General features: G+C 49.1%; 1 protein-coding gene and 1 long non-coding RNA gene across 2 annotated transcripts in view; one reads left to right on the top strand and one right to left on the bottom strand.

Annotated features, from left to right (window-relative positions):
- ANOS1 (anosmin 1) overlaps positions 1 to 26,513 on the top strand; it is a 201,784-nt gene extending 175,271 nt beyond the window's left edge. Inside the window, exons 9-14 of the mRNA XM_061137060.1 lie at positions 2,196 to 2,342; positions 13,600 to 13,694; positions 15,599 to 15,773; positions 16,923 to 17,149; positions 18,362 to 18,488; positions 21,934 to 26,513. Coding sequence (XP_060993043.1) covers positions 2,196 to 2,342; positions 13,600 to 13,694; positions 15,599 to 15,773; positions 16,923 to 17,149; positions 18,362 to 18,488; positions 21,934 to 21,992 — 830 coding nt within the window. The 3' untranslated portion in view covers positions 21,993 to 26,513. The remainder of the gene's footprint in view (positions 1 to 2,195; positions 2,343 to 13,599; positions 13,695 to 15,598; positions 15,774 to 16,922; positions 17,150 to 18,361; positions 18,489 to 21,933) is intronic.
- Positions 3,869 to 27,250, bottom strand: part of LOC133052266 (uncharacterized) — a 462,497-nt gene continuing 439,115 nt past the window's right edge. The window contains exons 10-13 of the long non-coding RNA XR_009692011.1: positions 10,034 to 10,097; positions 5,937 to 6,231; positions 5,356 to 5,624; positions 3,869 to 4,729 (exon numbers count right to left, since the gene is read on the bottom strand). This is a non-coding gene — a long non-coding RNA (uncharacterized LOC133052266). The remainder of the gene's footprint in view (positions 4,730 to 5,355; positions 5,625 to 5,936; positions 6,232 to 10,033; positions 10,098 to 27,250) is intronic.

The raw sequence follows: 27,250 nt of genomic DNA on the forward strand, positions 1-27,250 counted from the left end.
TCTACACTATTTTTCTATATTCTATGTACGTGCATTAATGTATTTGTCTTTCTGACTTCCTTCACACTGTATGACACTCTCTAGGCCCCTCCATGTCTGTGCAGAAGGCAGAGTTTAATTCCTGTTTATGGCTGAGTAATATTCCATTACACCTTCTCTTCTTTTTAAGAATGCCTTAGGTGTAAGCAGCGGGATTCTGTAAGCCCACAGTGGCGTCCGGAAAGGGGCGCGTTTGGGTGCCTGTCTTGCGGGTTCCCTGTGATCCTGCCCCCACCCTGGGCCCCAGGCTTGCTGTGCTGGGGTCTGCAGACTGGGATGTAGGGCTCCTCACAGCTTGTGATGTTGTGACTTAAAGATGACCCTGGCGTTGGCACGTTCCAGGCACACGGCTCCAGAAACTCTTTGAATTCCCTAAGCGATGAGAGCCGTGAAGGTGTGTTTTCTTACGTGAATGAGGTGATTTTTTTTGGACAGCACCTAAGGACAAGGTGGGCATGAAAGACACGTACTAGTGACTGGAAGATTGGAACTTTCTGTCTCCACTTCCTACCACCACCTCTGCGGAAGGGAGAGCGGCTGGAGGTGGAGTTCAGTCATCGGTGGCGAATAATCTGTCATGTCTGTGTAATGAAGCCTCTGTAAAGCCAGAATTCAGAGGGCTCTGGGCTTGGTGAACCCGTGCTGGGAAGGGGGACTCCCTGGAGCAGGAAGCCCCACCCGCTTCTCCCCACCCTTACCCCAAGGCTCTCTGCCATCTGGCTGTTCCTGACTTAGATCCTTTTTTCTTCTCTTTTTTCATATATCTAAATCAGATTTCACGCTTAGGCATTACTACCTTTGAAGATCAGTCAATTCAGTCGCTCAGTCGTGTCTGACTCTTTGCGACCCCCGTGGACTGCAACACACCAGGCCTCCCTGTCCATCACCAACTCCCGGAGTTTACTCAAACTCATGTCCATTCAGTCGGTGATGCCATCCAACCATCTCATCCTCTGTCGACCCCTTCTCCTCCCGCCTTCCATCTTTCCCAGCATCAGGGTCTTTTCCAATGAGTCAGTTCTTCACATCAGGTGGCCAAAGTATTGGAGTTTCAGCTTCAACATCAGTCCTTCCAATGAATATTCAGGACTGATCTCCTTTAGGATGGACTGGTTGGATCTCCTTGCGGTCCAAGGGACTCTCCAGAGTCTTCTCCAACCTCACAGTTCAAAAGCATCAATTCTTCAGTGCTCAGCTTTCTTTATAGTCCAGTTCTCACATCCATACATGACTACTAGAAAAACCATAGCTTTGACTAGACGAACCTTTGTTGGCAAAGTAATGTCTCTGCTTTTTAATATGCTGTCTAGTTTGGTCGTAGCTTCTCTTCCAAGGAGCAAGTGTCTTTTAATTTCATGGCTGCAGTCACCATCTGCAGTGATTTCGGAGCCCCCCAAAATGAAGTCTGTCACTGTTTCTATTGTTTCCCCACCTATTTGCCATCAAGTGATGGGACCAGATGCCATGATCTTAGTTTTCTAAATGCTAAGTTTTAAGTGAAGTTTTTCACATTGCTTATTGGTTTATCATCAATACAGGTTGAGATGTTATATCTCATAGGAGTAACTTGGAATTCTGAAAGCAGAAAAGGACATTATTTCTACAAGTGCAACTTCTAAAAGTCAGTGAGCTGCAAAAGGCAAGATCGGAGGCCAGGAATTTTTGGCATCTTTCCTACTAAGCCATGTGAACTCTCCTCTGTCTCTCTCAAGATGGAGGAATCCAACATGCTGGTCCTTCAGTGAAAACCACTGAGTATATTGTTTTCATGAAATGGTATTTTAATATTATTTCACTGACTTTCTTCACAAGTGCCAAAAAAAAAATTCATGTATTGTGAGAAATACTATTTCCACTTATTACTGAAATCAGAGCATCTTATCAAGGTTGGTGAATGTGTGTTTCTTACCAAGTTAAGTTTGGGGTTTCTGTGTAATCTACACGGCGTGCTTTTAGGTCTGCATTAACAGCCTGTGATGAAGGGGGAAGTGTGGTCAACCTGGGCAGGAAGGAATCTGTGGATGAATTACGTTTTACTTTAAAAAACAGGTAGTAAATACGAAAGGATCACAGAGGGAAATCAGATGCACTGGGATTAGCCTCAAGTTCCATGTGGCTTTTTAACGAGTAAATCAGAATGTTGTGCACTCTTGCAGAAGAACAGCTCGGGAAAAGTAGAAAGAGTGTGATGCACACACAGCCTCCCCTTCAGAGACGCCGGCCCGCTCGCCTCCTGGAAGTCGGGGCTCCATTCTTCCAAGACAACCAGCTGCAGGTCAAGGTCTACTGGAAGAAGACCGAAGGTGAGCAGATGCTTGCTTAGTCCTTGTTGTCCTTGAGTTTTATTTTAATATTGGAGTACAGGTGATGTACGGTGTTGTGTGAGTTTCAGGCGTACACCAAAGAGATTCAGTTATGCATATATACAGATTGATTCTTTGTCCAGTTGCGTTATTACACTGAGCAGATCTCCCTGTGCTATATACAGTAGGACCCTGTTAATTATTTTCAAGATAGTAGCGTGTACCTGTCCAGCCAGTCTCCCAGTCTATTCCCGCCCACCCTTACCAGGCCCCTTTGGTAACTGTCAATTTGCTTTCTAAGTCTGTAAATCTATTTCTGTCTTATAAATAAGTTCATCGGTATCAGTTTTTTTTTAGACTCCACAGAAAAGTGATATCCTGTTTCTTTCCCTGATTCTCCTTACTGTGATCATCTCTACCTCCCTACCCATGTTACTGCAAATGGCCTTTATTTCAGTCTTTATGAAGCTGAGTAGTATTCTGTGTGTACATGTACCATATGTATTCCTCTCTCGACACACCCTGAGGTCACTACCATGTCTTGACTATTGTAAATAGTGCTGCGGTGGGGTGCATGTAGGTTTTCAAATGATGGTTTTCTCCAGGTATATGTCCAGGAGTGGGATTGCTGGGTCACACGGTAGCTCTGTTTCTAGTTTTCTTAGGAACCTCCAGACTGTTCTCTGTAGTGGCTGTACCAGTTCGCATTCCCACCAACAGTGAAAGAGAGTTCCCTTTTCTCCACATTCTCTCCAGCATTTATGGTTTGTAGATTTGTTGATGAGAGTCGTTTTGACTGGTGTGAGGTGGTAACTCACTGTAGTTTTGATTTGTGTTTCTGTAATACTTGGCAACGCTGACCATCTTTTCATGTTCCTCTTAGCCATCTACATGTCTTTGGAGAAATGTCTTTTTAGGTCTGATTTTTGATTGGGTTGTTTGTTGATATTGAGGCGTATGAGCTGTCTTGTGTATTTTGTAAATTAAGCCTTTATCAGCTATATGCAAATATTTCCTCTCATTTCTAGGTTGTCTTTTTGTTTTATTCTTTCGTTTGCTGTGCAGAAGCTCTGAAGTTTAATTAGGTCCCGTTTGTTTATTTTCAGATTTTATTTTCATTATTCTTAAGAGGTGGATCCAAAAAGATCTTGCTGTGATTTATTTCAGAGAGTGTTCTGCCTGCTAGTTTAGTGTTTTGTCTAAGAGTTTTATGTTTGTTGTTTATGTTTATGTTTGAATAGTTCTGAGCTGTTGGGATGCTTGTGCAAATGTCACCATCAAGCCACACTATTGCTATTAAGGAAACAGCTGAGCAAAACGCGTGCACGCTTTCTTTTCTATCAAATGCCTTGCTGTTCTGGAGTTTGAATGGGTTGCCCCTGGTTCCCAGGAATGTGTATCACGTTCTGAAACCTGCTACTCACATTGCATAATTTAAGGGATATTGACCTGTCTTCACCTCTTTCCTAGAAAGCTGGTCTTGTGTCTTAAACACTCAAAATACTCATTATTTTGCACAGTAAAGCTCTGTTTTAAAGTAATTATTTATTAAAAAGGTGCATAACACAAATAATTTGAAAGACAGGAAAAAGGCCTATTCTCTTCGTAGTATTTCACAGAAGTAGAGTTTTAGCAGATTTGCTTACACAAGTTTATTATACCTCTCTGGTTTCTCACCCAGTTATATATGTATGTGTACGCATTAGTTTCTCAGTGGGGTCCGACTCCTTGCGACCCTGTGGACTGTCCATGGGGTTCTCCAGGCAAGAATACTGGAGTGGGTTGCCATTCCCTCCTCCAGGAGATCTTCTCAACCCAGGGGTCGAACCCAGGTCTCTTGGATTGCAGACTGAGCCAGCAGGGAAGCCATTTGTGTGTGTGTGTGTGTGTGTGTGTGTGTAAAATGAACACATTTTCAAATACTATATTTGCATTTTATATACTGTTAGTATTTTTAATAACATTTTGAAATGGCTGCCTTGATATTACCTGTTGTCATAATTGCAATGTAGTCAAACATTTAGCTGCCTTCAGAATTTCTGTCTTATCATTGATACTGCAGTGAACATTCATCCTTAGGATAGATTCTGTTTTCTTCTTATCTCCGAGATAAATTCCTTTCATGCCCTTGTTTTGTTTCCTAGGAGTATTTGTTTTGCGTTACTGAAAAACTGCTTTTAGAGATCATTGACATACATATTATCCCTTCTGTGCATTTTAAGACACAAAAATCTATTTCGGGCAAAATTGTTTCATGAATTAGTTTTCAGAATTCTTAACTTTTCTGAGGCGCTGTTTTACTCAGTGTTATCAGCTCGTGTGCCATGCGGGATATTGGTGCTGGAGCTCTTGTTCTGGAATTTTCTTCCAAGCTGCTCAAATTCATTCTGTAGCCAAAATAACATTACCAATAAGGTTTAGTGTTTTATTGCTATCATATGTTAATTTAAATTTATTCAATATTACTATTAGAATGTATGCATATTGCGACATTTAACTTAATATTAATTGATTAATTTTACTATTAATATTAAATTAACATTAAATTGTAGAATTTATTTAATCTCTTGTACAGTCAGCTCTCCACATCAGCGGGTTCTGTACCTGCATATTCACCCGCCTGTGGGTCCCATACTCTTGTCTACGGTCAGCAGCTGGTTGAACCCAACGATGCAGAACCCAGAGGTACAAAGTGCTCACTCTGGGACTCCAGCATGCATCCATTTGGTATCCAAGGCAGGGGGTCCGATCCCCAACCCCCAGTGGTACCAGAGGATGACTGTCCTTACCGATTTAAGATTAGCATTGTACGTCCATATGGCATTAGTGTCAATAAACTAACACATTTTATCATCGAACATGTAAGCAGTTCATCTAATGAAAAGGTAAACATACAGGAGATGCAAACATCCCAGGCACACAAGAGTAAACCACCAATATCCTGACTTCTGAACGTGCACATGTGTTGTACATGTACTTGAATCTATACAGACGGGATCTTAGCTCTCCGTACCTGGCTTCTCGCAGTGAACAGTACACGGGGGACACTCTCCCAGTCTCCTGCAGGAAGCAGTGATTCAGCCACTCATGCTGCGTTGTACCGTTTGTCCCCGGGACACCTCCAGCTGTGACGTTTCTTGTCAGCAGTTGCTGGAGATTTGGTTTGCCCCAGTGATGGGCTGGTAAGAAGGCCTTCCCTGGCGGTCCAGTGGTCAAGACTTCACCTTCCAACGCAGGGGTGGCAGGTTCCATCCCTGGTCAGGAAGCTAGGATCACACATGCCTTGGGGCCAAAAGCAAAACGAAACATTAAACAGAAGGGATGTTGTAGCAAATTCAATACTTTTCAAAGGATCCGCATCAAAGAATCTTAAAGATGGAAAAGAGCAGCACCGATGTGAACATCCTGTGAACACACCTTCTTAGTCACACATGTGCGTACATATTCCCCCCACCCAGAGGTGAGACGCCTAAGTCAGAGGGTGTCGACCCCTAGAAGAGTTTTGCACAGGTCTTGGACCATGCACCCACCCACCAGGAGGCTTAGATGTTCTCCACACAGTCTCCCCAAGCGGAGAATCCATCTTTTTCTCACCTCAGCGCTTCTGGTACACGTGTTGTGATGGCTCGCTGCTCTGTATTTGCACGTTTCACATCATCCAGGGGTTGAACACCTCGTCGTGAGTTTATTGGCGATGGGGCTCCTCTTTTCCAAAGCACGCTCCAGGGGGTTTAGCCAGTCTGTCCTGCAAGAGTCCTTTATGTATGGGGTATACGAGTCATCTGCTGGTTTCATCTCAGTTTCTTTCCACTTTTATTTCTCTTGCTTTCTTAGTAGTTCTTACTTTGGCGCTTCACTGGGCTTCCAGCTCAGCTGGTAAAGAATCCGCCTGCAATACAAGAGACCCCAGTTTGATTCCTGGGTCAGGAAGATCCCCTGGAGAAGCGATAGGCTACCCACTCCAGTATTCTTGGGCTTCCCCTGAGGCTCAGATGGTAAACAATGTGTCCGCAATGCGGGAGACCCGGGTTCGATCCCTGAGTCAGGAAGATCCCCTGGAGAAGGGGAACGCTGCCCACTCCAGTATTCTGGCCTGGAGAATTGCATGGACTGTATAGTCCATGGGGTCGCAAAGAGTGGGACACGACTGAGTGACTTTCACTTTCACTCAGGGCTTCACTACTGGATCAGGTGGTAAACGATGTGTCTGCAATGCGGGAGACCCGGGTTTGATCCCTGGGTTGGGACGATCCCCTGGAGAAGGGAAATGGCTATGCTGGTTTTAATCTAGGTCTTTCCTGGTTTTATCTAAGTCTGTCTCTACTTTTTTTTTTTTTTCGGTTTCTTAATAGTTCTTCCTTTAAGAGATGACCAGTTCATCACTTCGTTTCCTTCAGGTTCACTTTGCTCCGTGTCCTATGTGAGCGCTCTTCTCACACACGGTCACTCGGGTGCCCTCCTTACATCCCAGGAGGGGCGTTGTTCCATCTTTGCTTCTCAGCTGACTTTCATTCGGATTTCATTTCTGTCATAAGGATCCAACATAGGGCATCAATGTTCCTTTATTTTTCTTTCCCTCTTTTTCTCCCCCCCAACAGAAAGAATTTGTTTATTGAAGCATAGTTGATTTTCAGCATTTTCTATGAAAATCATCATGTTGTCAGTAAATCATAAGAAAGTTACATTTTCCTTTCCAGGCTTTGCACATTTTTGCTTCTTTGCCCTGTCTTTACGCTGGCCGAGGCTTTGAGTACAATGTTGACTGGAAGTCATGGTTACAGACATCATGTTTGCTTGAAATTCCTTTCTGCCTCTTTCATTTCTGTTTATTCAAAATCAGGATCAGTCAGAAGCACTTTTTTCTTTGCTTTCTTCTGGGTTTCTTGATCAATTTACCAGTAATTAGAAAACAGGTCTAACTGTTTCACTAGTAATATGGAAACAGGTGGTAGTATTATTTATAAGTAAGAGAAATCATTGCAACTAAGTATCTGCAAGCAACCATCGTATGTAAAACACGGTTCACTTGTAGTACTCAGACCAGAGTAACATGGAGTTTTAAGAATACTTTCTTAAGTAAGGGTAAAACTTAAGATCCCCTAGAGCAGCGGTCCCCAATCTCAGATCTAATGCTTGATGCTCAGAGGTGGAGCTGATGGAATAAATAATCAGAGAAAGCACGCAATAAAGAGAATGCCATTTCTGAAGGTGAAGTCACTCAGTCTGGTCTGACTCTCAGCGACCCCACAGACTGTAGCCCACCAGGCTCTTCCGTCCGTGGGATTTTTCCAGGCGAGAGTACTGGAGTGAGTTGCCATTTCCTTCTCCAGGAATGCACTTGAATCATCTCAAAAACCATTCACCCCCACCCCCCACCCCTATCCGTGGAAAAATGGTCTTCGAGGAAACCAGTCCCTGCTACTACCACAAAGGTCGGGGACCAGTGCTCTAGAGAGAAGAGGAATCAAGACCCCTCTCAACAGCCCGCACAAAGTGCCGTGAGGCGGCCGGGGACCCCGACAGTGAGTGCCCAGAGGAACTGGAGAACCCTGGGGAGCTCTGAGACAGAGGCGGAGAGGAACCGGGGTGGTTTCCAGAGGAGGGAAGGGGTGAGTGAGGTCAGAACCACCCTGAGACGGCGTGTGAGGTGCTGGAGTCATGGTCCGGCACGTGGTCACTAGTCACACTGAGTGATGGCTCTGGAATCAGCTGAGTCAGTATCTTTGCAGCAAAAGGTGAGGACGGGTTCAAAGGAGGGCTTCCCCATGGTGCTAGTGGCAAAGAACCCGCCTGCCAATGCAGGAGACGTAAGAGATGCGGGTTCCATCCCTGGGTGGGGAAGATCCCCTGGAGGAGGGCATGGCGACCCACTCCAGTATCCTTGCCTGGAGAATCCCATGGACAGAGGAGCCTGGTGGACTACAATCCATGGTGTTGCAAAGAGTTGGACACGAGTGAATGAGCATGCATGCATGGCTTAAAAGTAACACGTGAACATGCTGTGGAATTTGTCTCTTTAAGGCTCTATCTTACGCTGCTGCTGCTGCTAAGTCACTTCAGTCGTGTCCGACTCTGTGCAACCCCATAGACGGCAGCCCACCAGGCTTCTTTGTCCCTGGGATTCTCCAGGCAAGAACAGCGGAGTGGGCTGCCATTTCCTTCTCCGCTACCTTATGCTACTGACTTGAAAAGGAAAGACAGGCTGTGGATCGTCCGTGCCCACGGGACTGTGTCCTTGCAGATTCGTGGAGTCACTGAGGTTTATGCGCCAGTCCTGGGGTGCTTGTCCTTGGTGAAGAGACTAATGCAGGGTGTGGTGCTGGGCTGGAGGGGCCCTGAATCCACGTTCCCACCCGATGCTGCCCTCTCAAACTGGGAACACACCCTGGGCGTGGTCTGCTTTCCTGCCGTGGACGCTGTGTCTGTCTCACTGAGATCTGTTCTGTGTAATAGAGGCCCGGAGCGCAGCGCTGCCCCCTAAGGCTCCCCAGTAGGAAGGCGACGCCCCATCTGGCAGTGCAGATGGGGGGCAGGCCCGTCTCCCTGCAGATGTGGCTCAGTGTGAGGGAGGTAGTAACGCGGAGCCGCCTCCAGAAACAGCGAGAGGAGAGCCGCTGATTCAGGCTTGAGGCTGCCTGTCAGAGGCCGGGGTCACACCGAGAGCCCGTGAGGCTGCTCTGAGAAAGGGGAAGAAAGTAACAGTGCAGGTCGCTCAGTCGTGTCCGACTCTCTGCGACCCCGTGGACTATACAGCCCATGGGATTCTCCAGGCCAGGATACTGGAGTGGGTTGCCATGCCCTCCTCCAGGGGATCTTCCCAAACCAGGGTTCAAGCCCGGGTCTCCTTGCATTGCAGGCGGATTGTTTCCCAGCTGAGCCACCAAGGAAGCCCAGGCTCTGGGCACTGGCTGCCCCAGTCCCCTGGCCCTGGGGTGGTGATGAGGGTGGGCCTGGGGCCCCGAGGGTGAGGGTCCCCACTCTGAGGACGTGCTGGGGTGTGGGCTCTGGGTTGGCCGGTCTGCACAGAACATGGATGCCTGCAGGTGAGCCGTCTGCTCTCTGGACATAAGGCCATCCTGGGGAGGGCCGTCTCGCCAGGCCCCAGGAGGTCAGAACCTCACAGATACAGGAAACCAAAGGCATCGTTAGATAAAGGCAGAGGGAACGCAGAAGAGCAGGAATCGAGGGTGTGGAGTCCACTGAGCCAGCCACGGGAAGTGATTGGAAAGCCTTCGGTTTGCACAGAGATCCTCACCAAGGTGGGGGTCTGTGTCCAGAGACCCAGGGCGTGCACTCAGGCCAGAGGCTTGCAGAGCTAAGGGGCGGGGATGGCCATCAGATGTGTGGCTCGGTACCTGCTCCTGTGAACCGAAAGGAAGAGTCTGATCCCTTCAGCGGCAGCAGCAAATGCTTCGATTTGCTTTCTGGGCTCGAGGGATGCAGGAGTTCACCACATACAGAAGTGAGTTTGCCATCGGGGCACACAGGGGCATTGGTTCACGCCCTGCCCACTGTCACCTGCCCTGCCCAAGCCACTGCCCCACCTCTTCCGTGAGCCGTGCCCACGCCGTAGTCATCGCCATAACCAACTTGTCAGTACACCGTGCTTCTGTCGTGATTGTTCTGTATTCACCTGTATCCCACCTCCATCCAACCTCACTTGGATGTCACCCAGGCACTCTGTTACTTACCCAGACGCCTCCGTATTTCGGGTCCACGGAGGTCATTTCAGCACGATGGGTCGAGCAGCACCACCTGTTCAAAGAAAGGGTATGAATCCACTCATTGGTTGATTTCATACTTCGCGTATAATGTACAGTTCTTCTCCAGTGAACCCACAGCTCTTGATGTCTACTGCGTAAGCACTTACAACCTCCATTCAGGTCTTGCCGTTTTTAGCTAAACAGCATTGATGCCTGCCTGGTATCAGTTTACTTTCTGGTGGAAAAGTCCTCCTTTTCTCATTTCCCAAAGTGCCCTAGAGCAAGTTCCCAGTGGACCGAGCACTCCATCAAACAGGTCTGCACTCTGAAAACCTCCCATCAAACGCTTGGTTTGAGTGCGGCCGGGATGCGAGGCTGATCACCCTGGGGGTGGGGGTGTGGGTGGGTGGGGACGATGCCTTTCACGGCCGCCCGGGGACTCACTGGGTGATTGATAAGCCCGGCCCAGCCCCTGTTCCCACACTCAGGCCTGGCTCCGCAGCACTTTTGTCATTTTTTTCCACTCGGTTGATCGCCCAAAGAAAAGACGCGGACAGAAAACGCGCCGCTTGGGCTGGAGATGAAGACGTTACGTAAGGGGCCCTGTTCTCTGGGTGCTGGGGGAGCAGGTCTGATTTTTGCTGGAGTCACATAGCCATCGAGGCTGGCACGCACTCACTGCAGACTTGTCTCACCCTTGTCTCCCAAGGAGGAGACCCTGTCCACACGGAGCACACGCGGAGCACACACAGAGCACACACGGAGTCCATACGGAGCACACATGGAGCACACACAGAGCACACATGGAGTCCACACAGAGCACACGCGGAGCACACACGGAGTCCATACGGAGCACACATGGAGCACACACAGAGTTCACACGGAGCACACACAGAGGTCACATGGAGTCCACCCAGAGCATACACGGAGCACACATGGAGTCCACACAGAGCACACACGGAGCTCACACGGAGCACACACAGAGCACACACGGAATCCACAGGGAGCACACACAGAGTCCATATGGAGCACACATGGAGTCCACACGGAGCTCACACAGAGCACACACGGAGCACACACGGAGTTCACACAGAGCACACACGGAGTTCACACAGAGCACACACAGAGTCCACACGGAGCACACACGGAGTCCACACGGAGCACACACAGAGTCCACACGGAGTTCACACAGAGCACACACAGAGTCCACACGGAGCACACACGGAGTCCACACGGAGTCCACACAGAGCACACACAGAATCCACACAGAGCACACATGGAGTCCACATGGAGCACACACGGAGTTCACACGGAGTCCACACAGAGCACACAGGGAGTTCACATGGAGTCCACACGTGGAGCACACACGGAATCCACCTGGAGCACACACCGAGTCTACACGGAGCACACATGGAGTCCATATGGAGCCCACATGGAGTCCACACGTAGCACACACGGAGTCCACACAGAGCACACACAGATTCCACACAGAACACACACGGAGTCACTTGGAGCACACACAGAGTCCACACAGAGCACACACAGAGTCCACACAGAGCACACACGGAGTCCACATGGAGCACACACAGAGTCCACATGGAGCACACACGGAGCACACAGGGAGTTCACATGGAGTCCACACGTGGAGCACACACGGAATCCACATGGAGCACACAGAGAGTCTACACAGAGCACACACAGAGTCCATATGGAGTCCACACGTAGCACACGGAGTCCACACACAGCACATACAGAATCCACACAGAACACACATGGAGTCACTTGGAGCACACACAGAGTCCATATGGAGCCCACATGGAGTCCACACGTAGCACACATGGAGTCCACACAGAGCACACACAGAACACAGACGGAGTCACTTGGAGCACACACGGAGTCCACACAGAGCACACACGGAGTTCATACGGCGTCCACACAGAGCACACACGGAATCCACACAGAGCACACACGGAGTCCACACGGAGCACACAGGGAGTTCACATGGAGTCCACACGTGGAGCACACACGGAATCCACATGGAGCACACACCGAGTCTACACGGAGCACACATGGAGTTCATATGGAGTCCACATGGAGTCCACATGTAGCACACACGGAGTCCACACAGAGCACACACAGAATCCACACAGAACACACACAGAGTCACTTGGAGCACACAAGGAGTCCACACAGAGCACACATGGAGTCCACACAGAGCACACACGGAATTCACACAGAGCACACACAGAGGTCACATGGAGTCCACCCAGAGCATACATGGAGCACACACGGAGTTCACATGGAGCACACACCAAGTCTACACGGAGCACACACGGAGTCCATATGGAGCCCACATGGAGTCCACACAGAGCACACACGGAATTCACATGGAGTCCACACAGAGCACACACGTAGCACACACAGAGTCCACACAGAATCCACACAAAACACGGAGTCACTTGGAGCACACACGGAGTCCACACAGAGCACACATGGAGTCCACACGGAGCACACACGGAATTCACATGGAGTCCACACAGAGCACGCATGTAGCACACACGGAGTCCACACAGAGCACACACAGAATCCACACAGAACACACACGGAGTCACTTGGAGCACACATGGAGTCCACACAGAGCACACACGGAGCACACGTGGAGTTCACATGGAGTCCACACAGAGCACAGAGTCCACACGGAGCACACATGGAGTCACTTGGAGCACACACAGAGTCCATATGGAGCACACACCGAGCCCACACAGAGCCCACACGGAGCACACACTGAGCACACCGGGGCCGCCAGGCCTTCGGGGTGAGGCAGGGCCAGGCATTTATTCCTGCCCGGCTTCAGGATTTCTTCCACCAGCTTCCTTAGAAACATGCAGGATTCAGAGACTCATGCGGAGTCTCGCTCATCACCTAGGAAACAAGAGGACAGACGCTGAGCGTCCCCCATTCTCATCGGGTTTCCTTACCATGGGCGCCACGGCTCGGTTAGGCTCAAGACCTCTGCGGACGCATCACACTGTCACTTTTCTCATGATTTCTTTTTCTATCTGGTTCTCGTATCTCAATTTCCTTTTATGCTGTTACGTTCCCCCCCGACTTCATTCTTTCCCCTGACTCCATTCTTGAAGATTTCTTTGATACCGACCGTTTTTTAAAGCCTTCATGGAATGTGTGAAGCGGTATCGCTTCCGTTTTATGTTTTGGTTCTTTGGCCACGAGGCGTGTGGGATCTTAGTTCTCCAAACAGAGCTGGAACTGACACCCCCAGCATTGGAAGGTAGAGTCCCAACCACTGGACCGTCGGGGAAGTCCTGAGCTGATTTTTCACTAAGGAAACAGTGTAGGCAGAATCTGGGGAGCCCTCCCTCCTCGGCCTGGCGGGTACCTGTCTGCATTGCCTGCAGGGTCCTATGCCTCCTGCCTTTGTCTCCGGCTTCGGGAACATCTGACCACGAGCCCTCTGCTTCGGGAACATCTGACCACGAGCCCTCTTGCTTGCGGACTGTTCTTTTTTTTTTGGCTTAACTGCATCCACCTTACAGATTCGGGTGTCGGACAGTATCATGTGGAGTGGTTTCCGGAAGTCTGCGCCCACAACGAATCTGCCAGGCTGGAGGCGTCTTCGGCCGTGACCCAGGTGAGGAGGAGGAGGCTTGAAACGGCGGGGGCGGGGGTGGGGTGGGGGGTGTGCTCGGTGGCTCTTAGACACACCCGGCCTGTGGGTACAGCTGGGCGGGCAGAGGTGCAGGCTGGACGTGCCGTGGGGTGACTCGTTCACCGACCCGTTACCTTCGGGACAGGTGGGGAGGAGACACAGGGTCACGTGTTCACTCTCCCCTCACCCCTGCATGTTGTCAGCATGGGTGGGGGGAGACCCTGAGACGTGGAATTTCCAGACACAGCTCACAAGGCACTCCCAGGGCAAATGCGGAGAGCCTGGGAGTATGCTTCATCTTAATCAAACAGAAGCCCTGAATTCTCTTCTCCATTTTGAGTCGGATACCCCCGTGACCTGAAGGCCTCATTTTCCCAGGGCGTTTCTCTGCCACCCTATCCCTCAGCATTGCCTTTAGCTACATCCCTATCTCACGCCAGCTCCTGCAGGGGGTGGATGACCTGCCTGCCCTGGGTCCCAGCACGTGCCGTTCTGACCTTAAGGGTCCCAGACACCATGCCAGTGGCAGCTCTTGAACAGGGGCAGGAGGCCGTGACAACTGCTCGCCTAGAATTGACCCACACACACCCTAACACAACTCACCTAGAATGGACACACACACACCCTAACACAACTCACCTAGAATGGACACACACCCCCTAACACAACTGCTGGCCTAGAATGGACACACACCCCCTAACACAACTGCTCGCCTAGAATGGACACACACACTCTAACACACCAAGGGTAAGAAACCTCACACTAGCTTGTTACAGCCATCGCCATCAGCTTTCCTGTTCCTGTAAGGTTACATATGTAGTATACACGAGGTCCTGACAACGACACCCTAGAAGGAACACACACACACCCTCACACACCAAGGGAAGGAGACATCACACTAACTTGTTACAACCATCACTGTCGGCTTTCCTGTTGGTGGCAGATTATTTATGTGTATACAAGGCCCTGAACCAACACCCTAGAAGAGACACACCAAGGGAAAGAGACATCGCACTAACTTGTTACAACCATCACCGTCAGCTTTCCTGTTCCTATAAGGTTATATATGTAGCATACACGAGGCCGTGACAGCAACACCCCAGAATGGACACACACACACACACACACGCTAACACACAAGGGAGACAAACCTCACACTAGCTTGTTACAACCGTCATGGTCAGCTTTTCCTGTTCCGGTAAGGTTCTGTATGTGTGCAGGAGGCCGCAACAACGACATCCTACAGTGGGCACGCACACGCTCACACACAGAGAGAAACAGCACAGTAGCTTGTTACCACCATCACCGTCAGCTTCCTCTTCCTGCAAGGCCACACTCCCAGCCCCTCAGCCCTCCACTGTTGAGTCTGGCCTTGTAACCCTGTTTAATCATCACAGTCTGGCCGGAACCAACCAGAGAGATGCCTCCAGAAAGGGGAGGAGAGACATGGCTCTAGAATGTCTTCTCTGCCTTCAGGAAAGACTCAGGTCTAAACTGAGCCTGCATCTGGGAGGAAGCCCGAGCTAGCTTTTTTTTTTTCTCTTTTTTAATAACAAATCAGGTTGACAGTCACAGCTTTTCACCCTCCCTGTCCAGCCAGCTCTCCACGGCGGGTCGTGACGGTCAGAACGGGGCTGCCGTGGACCGAACGCTTCCCCCGGGTTGTTCTAGAGCCTGGGTGACCCCCCTCGCCCAGGGAGTGGGTCATGGTTGTGATTCATCTCGGCGGGGACCCTATGCGTTTTGTGTAAAGGCCATACATACACACTCACCGCCCTGCCACATTACAAGCAGACAACCGCCTGGGACATCATTGCATCTCCTGCCAAGTCCATTCCCTCCTGAGATTTTTACAGCTGGCCTGTTCTGTCTCCATCTCGCTCTAGGAAAACTACCTGATTCTTCCAGACCTGTCGTTCTCCTGCAAATACAAGGTGATCGTGCAAGCCGCACGGCCCCTGGGCCGCTGGAAGGCGGAGAGCGCGTCCTTCACGACCCCGCCATGCTCCGCGCTCAAGGGGAAGACCCACAAGCACTTCAGCTGCCCCGGCGTGGAGGAGGGTACGTGTCACCTGGAATCCCGGGGGGTGCAGCGGTGGGCACAGCTCCAAAGCGCGATTCACAAGGCCCTGAGACCCACAAGGATCACCCCTTTCTAGACGGCCTTAGGACAGCCCTGTCTGAAGGTAACCTGTGTATGAATGCTCCCATCAGTTCAGAAGTCCAGCTGCACTTAGCGACACAGGCTTTGCTGAAGGATCAGCCCTTAGAACTAGAAAATGAAAGTCGCTCAGTCGTGTCTGACTCTTTGCGACCCCATGGACTTGGAATTCCCCATGGCGTGGAATTCTCCAGGCCGGGATACTGGAATGGGTAGCCTTTCCCTTCTACAGGGGATCTTCCCAACCCAGGGACGGAACCCAGGCCTCCCTCGTTGCGGGCGGATTCTTTACCAGCTGAGCCACCAGGGAAGTCCAAGAATATTGGAGTGGCTAGCCTTTCCCTTCTCCAGGGGATTTTCCCAACCCAAGAACTGAGTCAGGGTCTCCTGCATTGCAGGCGGATTCTTTACCAGCTGAGCCACCAGGGAAGCCCAAGCTTGGAAGCCCAAACCCTTAGAAGCGGGGGCTGGCACCTCTCCGCAGGTGCTGCGGGGCACCTCGTCTAATTCACTTGACTCGTGCTCAGCCCGGCCCCAGGGGCAGTACCCTTCACACCCTTTCCATCCCCTGTCTCCACCTTCTGCAGCCCCAGCCCACATCGAGGGACACTGATCCTCAGAGGCCCCCGTGGGAGCTCATCCTGGTCACTGCCGATGGCTCTCATGGCGACCCCAGCCTTCCCCACCCGCCCCCTCCCCCAGCACCCACTCCTGCCCTCTCGGTGGCCAGGTCCTCTGAGATCACGGCACTCTTTTCTGCATTGTCCACCCCCATGTGCAAGCTGGACTCAAAAATGACCCTGAGCCATGAGCAGCCACTGGGCTGAGACTGCAGAGATGAGGGTCTAACTCAGATGCCATCCGCCCAGGTGGCCGTGGGACGCCCCCCCCCCCCCACCCCCCACCGGCCCAGCCAACGGAGGCTGCGTTGCTGACCCTGGGGCCCAGAGAACTGCAGTCTGAACACTGCCTCCTCCCCAGGGTGCACAACTGTTCTCTCTCCACCCCCCTAACCCCCCACCCTGCGGTTCCCCTTCCTGCACCCACAGGTCGCAGTCACGTGCGCCCCAAAGTGCAGGCCAAGCCCGAGAACCTGTCCGCCTCCTTCGCGGTGCACGACACCAACATCACGGGGCACTTCTCCTGGACGGTGAGCAAGGCGGGCCTGCCGCGGCCGGCCACCGGCTTCCAGGTGACCTGGGCCGAGGTCACCACCGAGAGCCGGCCCAACAGCCTCCCGAACAGCATCATCTCACAGTCCCAGATTCTGCCCGCGGTGAGCACCCGTCCGCCCACCCCATCTCGGGGTGGGTCCCCCCACCACGCGGCCGGAGCATCCCTGGGGGAGGCACTGGGGCACCCCAAACCCCCACTGCAGGGCCGGCTTGCTGAGACTCACATGTAGGCTTTCTTCTCCTGCATGAATTCTTTTGCAACAGTCAGAATACACTGCCAGGGTTCCTGTGGGACCCCAGTGAATTCTTTTGTGAGAATCGGAACACAACACCAGGGTTCCTGTAGATTCATTATCATCACCATAAACTTAGGAGAAACTGTCATCTAGCTAAACGTGATGACCAGGGCCAGCTCTTAAGGAGACCTCTCCTGTCCACACAGAACGCAAAGGTTTCACCATTTTATCTTCTTTTGAATCCCTGTCCTTTTGGGCCAAGCGGACATGCCCCGTTTGAAGTGTTAAATTTGGGGGTAAAAGAGCTAAAAGAACCTTGTTCTTTCTCTTCATTTTCCCCTTCAAATCTGGCCAGAGCACATAATGAGCTGGAGTGCCTTCCAGGCCAACTTAATTCTTTGGCTTGGGGGGGAGAAAAAAAAGCATGTGTGGGCTTTTACCAACTCTCAAAACACCCTTAGAATATGCAACTCTTGCTCCAAGAAGAGAAAAAAATAACTTAAATCCCGGAAGGAAAAAAAAAAAAATTCCATGGAATTGGACAGTAATTATTCTGTGTATGTGCTTAGGTTCTATTGAGTTCTGAGACACCCACCCCACCCCCCCACAAAAAAAAGCGTTGGCATAAAAAGAAACATTTTTTTGGCTGCCGGCACTGACAGATACTGTCTTTTAAGGAGCGCAAGTTGGCGCGTTTCCCCGAGATGTGGATTATCAAGAATTCACATCACAAGATGTGCAGATGAAAACTTTTAAAGCCTGGGAAAGTCTTAGGTTCAGGAATGGAAAATATAGTCCCTGGGAGGGGGCGGGGGTGAGCACCAAGAACTGGCGTGGCTCATCTGAGCTCTTGGCTGCCAAGAGTCGGGGTCTCCTTGCTGCCCAGAGCACCCGGGAGGGGGGATGGTCTCCGGCGAACGTGGACAGACCACGGGACTCGCGAACACGGTGGAGTCCAAGCGAGCGAACCGCGTGTAACACGGTGACGTCACGAGGGGGCGTGGTCTCTGGAGGAGAGTCCCGACGCGGGTCGTGGTCAGAGGCGGCGGCCTGACGGCCCGTGTTCCCCTTCCCCAGGATCACCCCGAGCTCTCGGTCCCGGGTCTGCGGCCCGCCACCCTCTACCGCCTGGAGGTGCAGGTGCTGACCGCGGGCGGGGAGGGGCCCGCCACCATTAGGACCTTCCGGACGCCCGATGTGCACCGTGAGTCCCGGCCGGGGTCGGGGGGTACCGCCCGCCTTGCAGACACACAGAAAGTCTTAGTGAAAAAACGAAAATCCATGGATCCAGCATTGCAGGCTCCTACCCACGGGGAGTTCTCTGAACCTGAAGCCCTCCCTCCCCTTTGTACGTGCTTCCTCCCAGCGGACCTGACTCGCTCCCCTTTTCCCTCCCATGCAGCTTCCTCCTCCCCTTTTGTTACTTTCTTGCCCTACAGAAGGCATGCTTTTTCCTTATCTTCTAACCGTAAATACACAAGAGGTAGGGCTTCCCGTGCAGGCAGACGTTAGAGACATAAGGCTTGATCCCTGGGTCGGGAAGATCCCCTGGAGGAGGGCATGGCAACCCACTCCAGTTTTCTTGCCTGGAGAGTCCCATGGACCGAGGAGCCTGGACGGGTTATAGTCCGTGGGGTCGCACAGAATCGGACACCACTGAAGTGACTTAGCATGCACCCACACAAGGGGAAAAAAAATCTATCATCTCATATCATTCTGAAATTTTTTAAAGAATTAAGACATTCAAATATAACTATATAGGAAATACTACTTTGCTATAGAGCTTATTACATATATTTCTACTATATATAATCTATCAGCTTCCCTGGTGGCTCAGCTATTATGGAATCCGCCTGCAATGCAGGAGACCCTGGTTCGATTCCTGGGTCAGGAAGACCCCCTAGAGAAGGGATAGGCTACCCACTCTAGGATCCTTGGGCTTCCCTGGTGGTTCAGCTGGTAAAGAATCATCCGCAATGTGGGAGACCTGGGTTCAATCCTTGGGTTGGGAAGACCCCCTGAAGAAGGGAAAAGCTACCCACTCCAGTATTCTGGCCTGGAGAATTCCATGGACTGTATAGTCCTTAGGGTCACAAAGAGTCAGACACCACTGACCCAACTTTCACTTTCACAATCTATATTACATAAATTTTCTTCCCAATATAACCCAAATCAATCTACTTGACTTCCTGCTAAATCAAGTAGATTAAAAATAATCGTCACCTATTGTTTCAAAACAAACAGCCTCCCGGGCAGCACTAAGGAGATGTGTTGGGGAGTGGTTGCAGTTATTTACCATAAAGGAGTTTTCATCCAAGTGTGTTTACTGATGTTAAAAAAACGGGAAGGAAAATCTAGTGAGCTCTTCAGGGGCTGGAACTGTTAGCTTTGGCAATGATTGAATATGTGCTGGGTCTGTTAACCCTAAAGTCATGGTCCGCCCCCAACCCCACCCTCCCTTCCACCCTCTGCAGCTACAAGTATGTTCTCTATGTCTGTCAGTCTGTTCTTGTTTCATAGATGTCACTCACGTGGAATCTAAAGTACGGCACAAAGGAACTTAACTATGAATCAGAAACAGACTCACAGATAGACAGAACAGACCTGCGGGAGTTTGGGACTATAGAAACCAGTATACATAGGATGGATAAACACCAAGGTCCTATCGTGGAGCAAGGGAACATTCTGCATCCTATATTCTGTGATAAACCACGATGGAAAAGAATATACATTGTGTGTGAGCAAGGGGACTGTATCCTATATTCTGCAATAAGAAGGAAAGAAAGGGAAGTCACTTAGTCGTGTCTGACTCTTTGGGACCCCATGGACCGTAGCTCACTAGGCTCCTCCATCCATGGAATTTTCTAGGCAAGAGCACCAGAGTGGGGTTGCCATTTCCTTCTCCAGGGGATCTTCCCGACCCAGGGATCAAGCCCAGGTCTCTCGTGTTGCAGGCAGACGCTTTACCATCTGAGCCACCAGGGAGCCATGATGGAAAAGAATATATATAGTGTGTGTGTACATATAAAAACAGTATATATAAAACTGTACTATATATATATACATACTGTATATGTAAAATTGAATCACTTTGGTCTACAGTAGAAATTAAACACAACATTTGTAAATCAACTATATACTAATAAAACTTAAAAATGTATGTGTTGGGGAACAAAAAGTACACACAGTGGAATAAGTGCAGAAGGAAGCCAAGAGTTATTTAGTGCAAGAGGATGTGGTTTGCTGGAACCATGGTCCAAGGTGCTTGAGGCCTAGGTCGGGGTGTGAGACGGGAGGATGGTGAGATTAACAGAGAGAGGACTGCATCTGAGTCACCTGTGGGATAGTGAGATGGAGACTTCCTGAAGGCCTTCGGGACTGCAGGGTCCAGCGCTGAAAGCTTTGAAGGTCATCGGCATATGGGTAGTAACTCAACGTGGGGGTGTGTACTGGAGGTCAGGAAGGTGAGGAGAGTCAGGCTTGGACAAGACCAGGGGAAGTGCTGTGGAAACTAGGAACACTGCGGCTCAAGGTGTTGGGCAAAGAGAAGAATCTACGTGGAGGATAGTCTTCCCAAATTATTGTGGCTAAATACCAAATTTTTTTTTTTTTAACAGTCATTTCAACAGCTGTATCTTAGGAGCAATGCTTTCATTTCTCTTCCTGTTTTCAAACAGATCATTTAAAATATCAGATTCTTTTTGCTTCAATTCTTCCGTCACTTTAAGTTATTCATGTAGATGGTGTGCTAGAAATAGTAGGCATCCAGCCCCTCCAGTGTTTCACACTTAAGTCTCTGCTCTATTAGTAAAAACATAGGGAAGCTCATTTTAGTTATTAGCAAAACTAAGTGGTAACAATTGTGTATTTACAAAGATTAGTTATTAGCAAAACTAAGTGGTAACAATTGTGTATTTACAAAGATTAGTTATTAGCAAAATTAAGTGGTAACAATTGTGTATTTACAACCATTAGTTATTAGCAACACTAAGTGGTAACAATTGTGAGTTTACAAAAATTAGTCCTTAGCAAAACTAAATGGTAACAATTGTGTATTTAAAACAAAGAGAGCCTCCTGTTGGGTTTTAGATTATGTACATTGCTTTCTCAGCTTAAACTTTAAAAAGCCATGTCAAAGCTTTATGTGTTGATAAGAATTAATGATCCTGGTTTTATTTTTTTAAATGATGGATCAAATTTGCCCCAGTAGCTTTTTGCACTTAGGAGTTTAAAGACAAATAAAAACCACCCCAGTGGGAGCGCCCTGTGTGACAGCCCGTCCCGTTTGGGACCACATCCACCCACCACTTACAGTGTCTCTCCACCGAAAAGTGTGTGTGTCATGAAAGTGTGTGTTAATTTCTAAACTTTTCCGAGGAAATACAAAGGGCTCTGGCCGGCTTATATAACTATAAAGAAAGAGGCTTGTCTTCTTTCTCTTGTGATCTTACGGTTTTTCGGAGGGAACCAGAGAGCCGGGGAAGGCAGAGAGAAAAGAGAGGCAGGGTGGATGTGTGTCTGCAAGTTCAGAGTCAGGGCCGGGAGGACCTGGGTGGCAGGGACTGTGGGCAGGGTCCAGACACGCAGCTGTTCCTCCGGTCGGTCCAGCTGGGGACGGCGGCTGGACTGACAGGTCATTCTGTCTCTAGGCCCCCATCTGAAACACCGCCATCCCCACCACTACAAGCCTCCTGAAGAAAGGTACTGAGATGCTCCGAGAGCCCGTCTGAACCCTGAGTGAGTGTGGAAGCTGGCACAACCCCCCAAGGACTGGCCGTGCCCACTGGGAGGCACCAGGCCCTTCCCAGAGGACCGCCCGCCCCTGCCTAATAACCGAGGGGCACTCAACGCTCTGTCTGCCTCGGAAAATGCGCCCCGAAAACCAGGGACGTGCAGTGGGTCTTGTGAAGGCGGACGGACCGGTTCCCGTGAGAACGGACGACACGCAGCCCAGCCCTGTTCCGCGTCTAATTCTTGCCTGCCTGTGTGGTGGAGCTCCTCCCAATGCAGGTCTGAGATGTCCCCGAATTTGCATCAACAGATTCTCCAAAGAAGCAATTTACACAATTTACACACGTAATAGGCCTGCACGTAAGCAGTTACTCACTGAACACTTGGAAATTAAATTATTGATTTGATTTGCCAGATCCACAGAAGAGCATCCAGATTTTTACGCCCTAATATTTATTCAAAGATTTCTGAAGATGAATTTTTTGTTTTTAATCACCTGTGGTTTCTTTTTTTTTTTCAACTGAAAAATCTGTAAACCCGAAATATTGCCAATTAATTTAAACCTAAAATGCTCCAGCTTCAAGCATTTCAGCTCCATTTTATACAAAGACATAGATGAGTTTGGCCTCTAAATGACAATTTCTGTTAAGACATTCCCAGCCAGGAGGAGTCAACACTGCTACCCAGAGTCTGCCCTGGAGAAATTAAAACTGCTTTCTGGGGCTGCTTTTTAATACTTCATCCTACAAGAAGTTTCCCTGATACTTTTATTTATATTTTCCTTTTTTCCTTAATGGGGAAAACAGTTGCTGGTACATTTTGTTTTGACGCTTACATGTGTCTAACACACTACAAAACCTGTTGCTTGAAATGAAAGAATCCCAACTATTGAATATTTTCAAATCTTTACTGAGATTTCCCCCCTTTTCTTAATCAAAGCAAGCTCTTTGTTTGGTAGAATATTCTCCACAATGTAGAGAAGGTAGAGGGGGACTTTGCTTGCCAGGTGGCTCAGTGGTAAAGAATCTGCCTGCCAATGCAGGAGATTCGGGTTCGATCCCTGGATTGCAAAGATCCCCCTGGAGGAGGAAATGGCAACCCACTCCAGTATTCTTGCCTGGAGAAAATCCCATGGACTGAGGAGCCTGGCGGGCTACAGTCCGTGGGGTCGCAAAGAGTCAGACACAACTTAGCAACTAAACAGGAAACCTTTCTTAACTCCTTCAAATCTATTACATCTTATTTGAAAACTTTATGAAAAATTATGAAAAATTTAATTGAAGAATTATGAGGCTCCATACTAATGCCTCATGGCATGAACTCAAGTGAAGACACGGTGTTAGTATATAGTGTTGAGGGGGATACTGGGGCACCCTTAAACCAGAGATGTTTTAATATATTTTTTGCTTGAGGGAACACCCATGTGTATACACATGTATGTATGTGTCTGTATACTTCCGGGTAGGTATACAGTATATATGGAGAAGGAAATGGCAATCCACTCCAGTATTGCCTGGAGAATCCCAAGGACAGAGGAGCCTGGTGAGCTGCCCTCTATGGGGTTGCACAGAGTCGGACACCACTGAAGTGACTTAGCAGCAGCAGCAGCGTACAATATATACATACATGTAAATACACACACACATACACAGACGCACACATATACACGTGGGTAGCTTGAGTAGGAGTCGCTGCAGAAATTGCTTTCCCAAGTCACCAGTGGCAGATGCAACTCTAACGATAATTGGAATAATCTGTTTTCCCCATCGGTATCAATTCTATGAGAAAACAGCAATTTCTCCAAATTAAACATTTTCACGGAAGGGCGTCCTCATCTCATTATCTACACAGGGAAAACGAGGATGTTTTCGGTCAGTGCTCTTGTGGGCCCGGAAGCCTGCCGTTGTCTTCCTTCCCAAAAGCCTGCGGTGAGCGCCCTGGTTGCCTGGGGTTGAGTTAGCGATGAGGGGCGTGAACGTGAGGGTCTCGACTCGCCCCGGGAGGTCCCGGCTCTTCAGTGCGGACACCAGGCAGAGAGAGGACTCCTGTTATCTCATGCACGCCTCTCTCCCCGGAGAACCCCGGGGCCGGTAGGCATGGATCTCCGACAGAACAGGTCGAAAAAACTACTTCCTGCGTCTTCAACCGAGCTTGGAAGCTTGATCAGGCGGGCGGTGCTTTGCAGCCCTGCACGAGGGGCTACGTAGGGATCTCAAGGGTGCAGCCGGCTCGTGGTGCTTCGGGCTGTTTCTCTGCAGCTCCTAACATGGTCTGGGGTGGACTCTGCAACAGAGTGTCCTGCAGAGTCAGCACTCTCCTTCCGCACGGAGACGGGAGGGACCGCCTTCACGGAGGTCGCATGCGCAAACCCAGAGATCGTCGCTGAAACCACGCGTTTTCCCAAGACACCGTGCCCAGCATCTGAATTTTCAAACCTTCAGAATCTCAGAAGGGAAGGCTTCAAATTATTATTGGCTGTGTGTTTATCGTCTGCCTTCATTTGTCCTAAATATATCCGTAAGTATTTGTGCCAGCCCATCTTTGTACTGTTGTATAGTTTAAAACGCGGGAGTGTATACATAGATGCAAATATTATTAAATTATTAAACACACTTAATTTTGTAAAATTTAATGACATTTCTTTTACCTGGGTTATAGCCATTGAGCAAATACATTTTTAGTTCGGATCAAGGTTCTGAAGCTTCTGTCTTCCTTAAAATACCTGAAGCAGGTCTTATGAGCATTTCATTCTGCTATAATGTTCAATAAATTTTATTAGTATTATTGGAAGAGAAAACTGTTAATTAGGCAATAAAAGAAAGCTGAGTTTCCTTTATAAATTTCAATAATATTTAAAAGAGCAAAAATATAATTACAGTTTTTTGAATTTTTAAACATTTGCCATAATAAAGGTCTAAAAGTTTATGTTGTTTAATTTTAAAACCAATTTAGTAGCTGATTCTCTGTTTTATTGAAATTAGATGCATTTCTCTCATATGAGACAAAGTATATTCAGTGACAGTATTTACTCTTTAAAAAAGTCAAGCTCATCAAACATATAAAGTCATCAAATACAGGTGTCTAACCCAATATACATCAAGGCTAAGTGCATCTTTTTACTGAGAATATTCACTCCTCAGCGATGGGTTTATTTATCTGGGCTATTCTCTTGTTCTAAGTGGGCTCTGGGAGCAATCTTTATAAACGAATGTGTGCCCTTCACATCAGTCAGGTTTTTTTTTTTTTAATATACATAAATGGGAAGGAAATCAAGAAACAAGGGGATACATGTACACTTAGAGCTGAGCAGAAACTAACACAACATTATAAAGCAATTACACTCCAATAAAATTTTCTTCAAGAGACAGTAACGTTTATGACGCTACATTTTCCGAAATCCAAAGTTTCCAAAACAGATCTCTGTCCTAGAAAGACCTGGAAGAACCCAGAACCCATCTAGAGAGCAGAAGAACCCATCCTCCAGCTCAGCACTGCTGAGATGTGGGTCTGCACGGTGCTCTGTCAGCGGGCAGGACCTGCCCTCGGCCCTGTGGGGCGTGGAGAGGCACCCCTGGTCTCCACCCACCAGAGGCGAGGAGCACGCCACCCTGGGTGTGATGACCACACGCTCTGTGGTCACGGCCCACACCCTCTTGAGGTACAGAGTCACCCCCGACGAGAATCACTGCATCGTAACAATGTTCACTGAATAACTGCCCTCTGCAAGGGGCAACTGGGTCAATTGGAGTAGACACACCTGGGAAGTGGTTACACTGGACCAAAAAAGCGCTTAGCGGTATCTTTTATCTCCACTGAAGAATCTGATTAAAAGGCTAAATTTGGGTATCATGCGAGTACAAATATTCATTTTGTCCTACAGACGGGACAGCATCATTCACGATGATGGGAGTCTTACCTAACGCCCTTTCTTACACCACGTATCGTGGGGTTTGTCAGCTTCAGTCCTGTGACTGCAAATATCTCAATCTAAACTTATGCACACTTGCACATGGTCACCAGAACACAGAGGCTAAATGCCCGATGCATGTACGTTCACTTACAATACAAATGCACAAAGCCGGCGACTCGTGTCTGTGGTTTTGCATGGCCAAACTCAGCTTCTCACCTCTCCTGGTCAGCTGGCAAGTTCCACCATTCACAGAGTGACTCATACAGGTCTCTCTGCAGAGCTATTGGGGCTTTTCCTTGATGTAACCATAGTGCGCAGATAACAGAATGGCTACCCTCTCATCCAAACAGCCTGTAGAAACCATGTCCCTTAGACAGGTCATTTAAAAGTCAATATTTATTTATGTATGTAATAAAAAATGATTTTGTTTGTGTGTCATGTTAGAGAGAAATAATCCTGTAAAGAAATGTTGTAAAAAAAAAAAAAAAAAGAAAAGCATTGTAAATAGTCTGATCTCTGTCACTCATTATTTTCATGTTAGAGTTTGTATATACTGACTGATTCCGTAATAAAGGATCTTTAAACCTGCCTGGTGGACTAGACTCGTTACTTTCCTGAAAACACCCACACACACATTTTCTTCTCATTTAGAAAGAAAAATGAGCAGTTTCCTATGAAGCTGGGGAGATTGAAAAAGCCTCATTCTCCTATAAGTATGAATGGAACTCAAGGTCTGGTGAAAGATTGAAGTCGGGAGGAGAAGGGGGCAACAGGAGATGGGATGGTTGGACGGCATCACCAACTCAATGGACATGGGTTTGTGTAAACTCCGGGAGCTGGTGATGGACAGGGAGGCCTGGCGTGCTGCAGTCCATGGGGTCACAAAGAGTCGGACACGACTGAGCGACTGAACAAAACAAACAAAAATGCAACAAGGCAGCTCGTCACCCTGAACAGAGCGTTCTGGACTATTGACAGGGATCACGGCGTCACGGTTTTCACTCTATTTCCAAGCATGACTCTCAATGGTTTGGGTGGCATTTTCCATCCATTTGTCCACAGGCTTAAACAACTGTCCCCCACCACCACCCCCGAGCCCAGGAGCTGTCCATAAAATGCTACCAGATAGACGTGCTCATAAGCTTTCAGCCACGCCCCCGGGTTCTCAACAGCACAGTCACTGCAGGCGGGGCTGGCGGGAGGTCCCCTCCCCAGCAGAGGGTCTTGCAGACCCCCACACTGGGTGGGCGCTACGCCCATGGGCATCTCCACCCGTGATGTAGGAGGATGCTACTCCATCGGAAAGCCGAGATGAGTTCTGTCTC

This window comes from Dama dama, chromosome X, assembly GCF_033118175.1.
Source record: "Dama dama isolate Ldn47 chromosome X, ASM3311817v1, whole genome shotgun sequence".
Classification (NCBI taxonomy): Eukaryota; Metazoa; Chordata; class Mammalia; order Artiodactyla; family Cervidae; genus Dama; species Dama dama.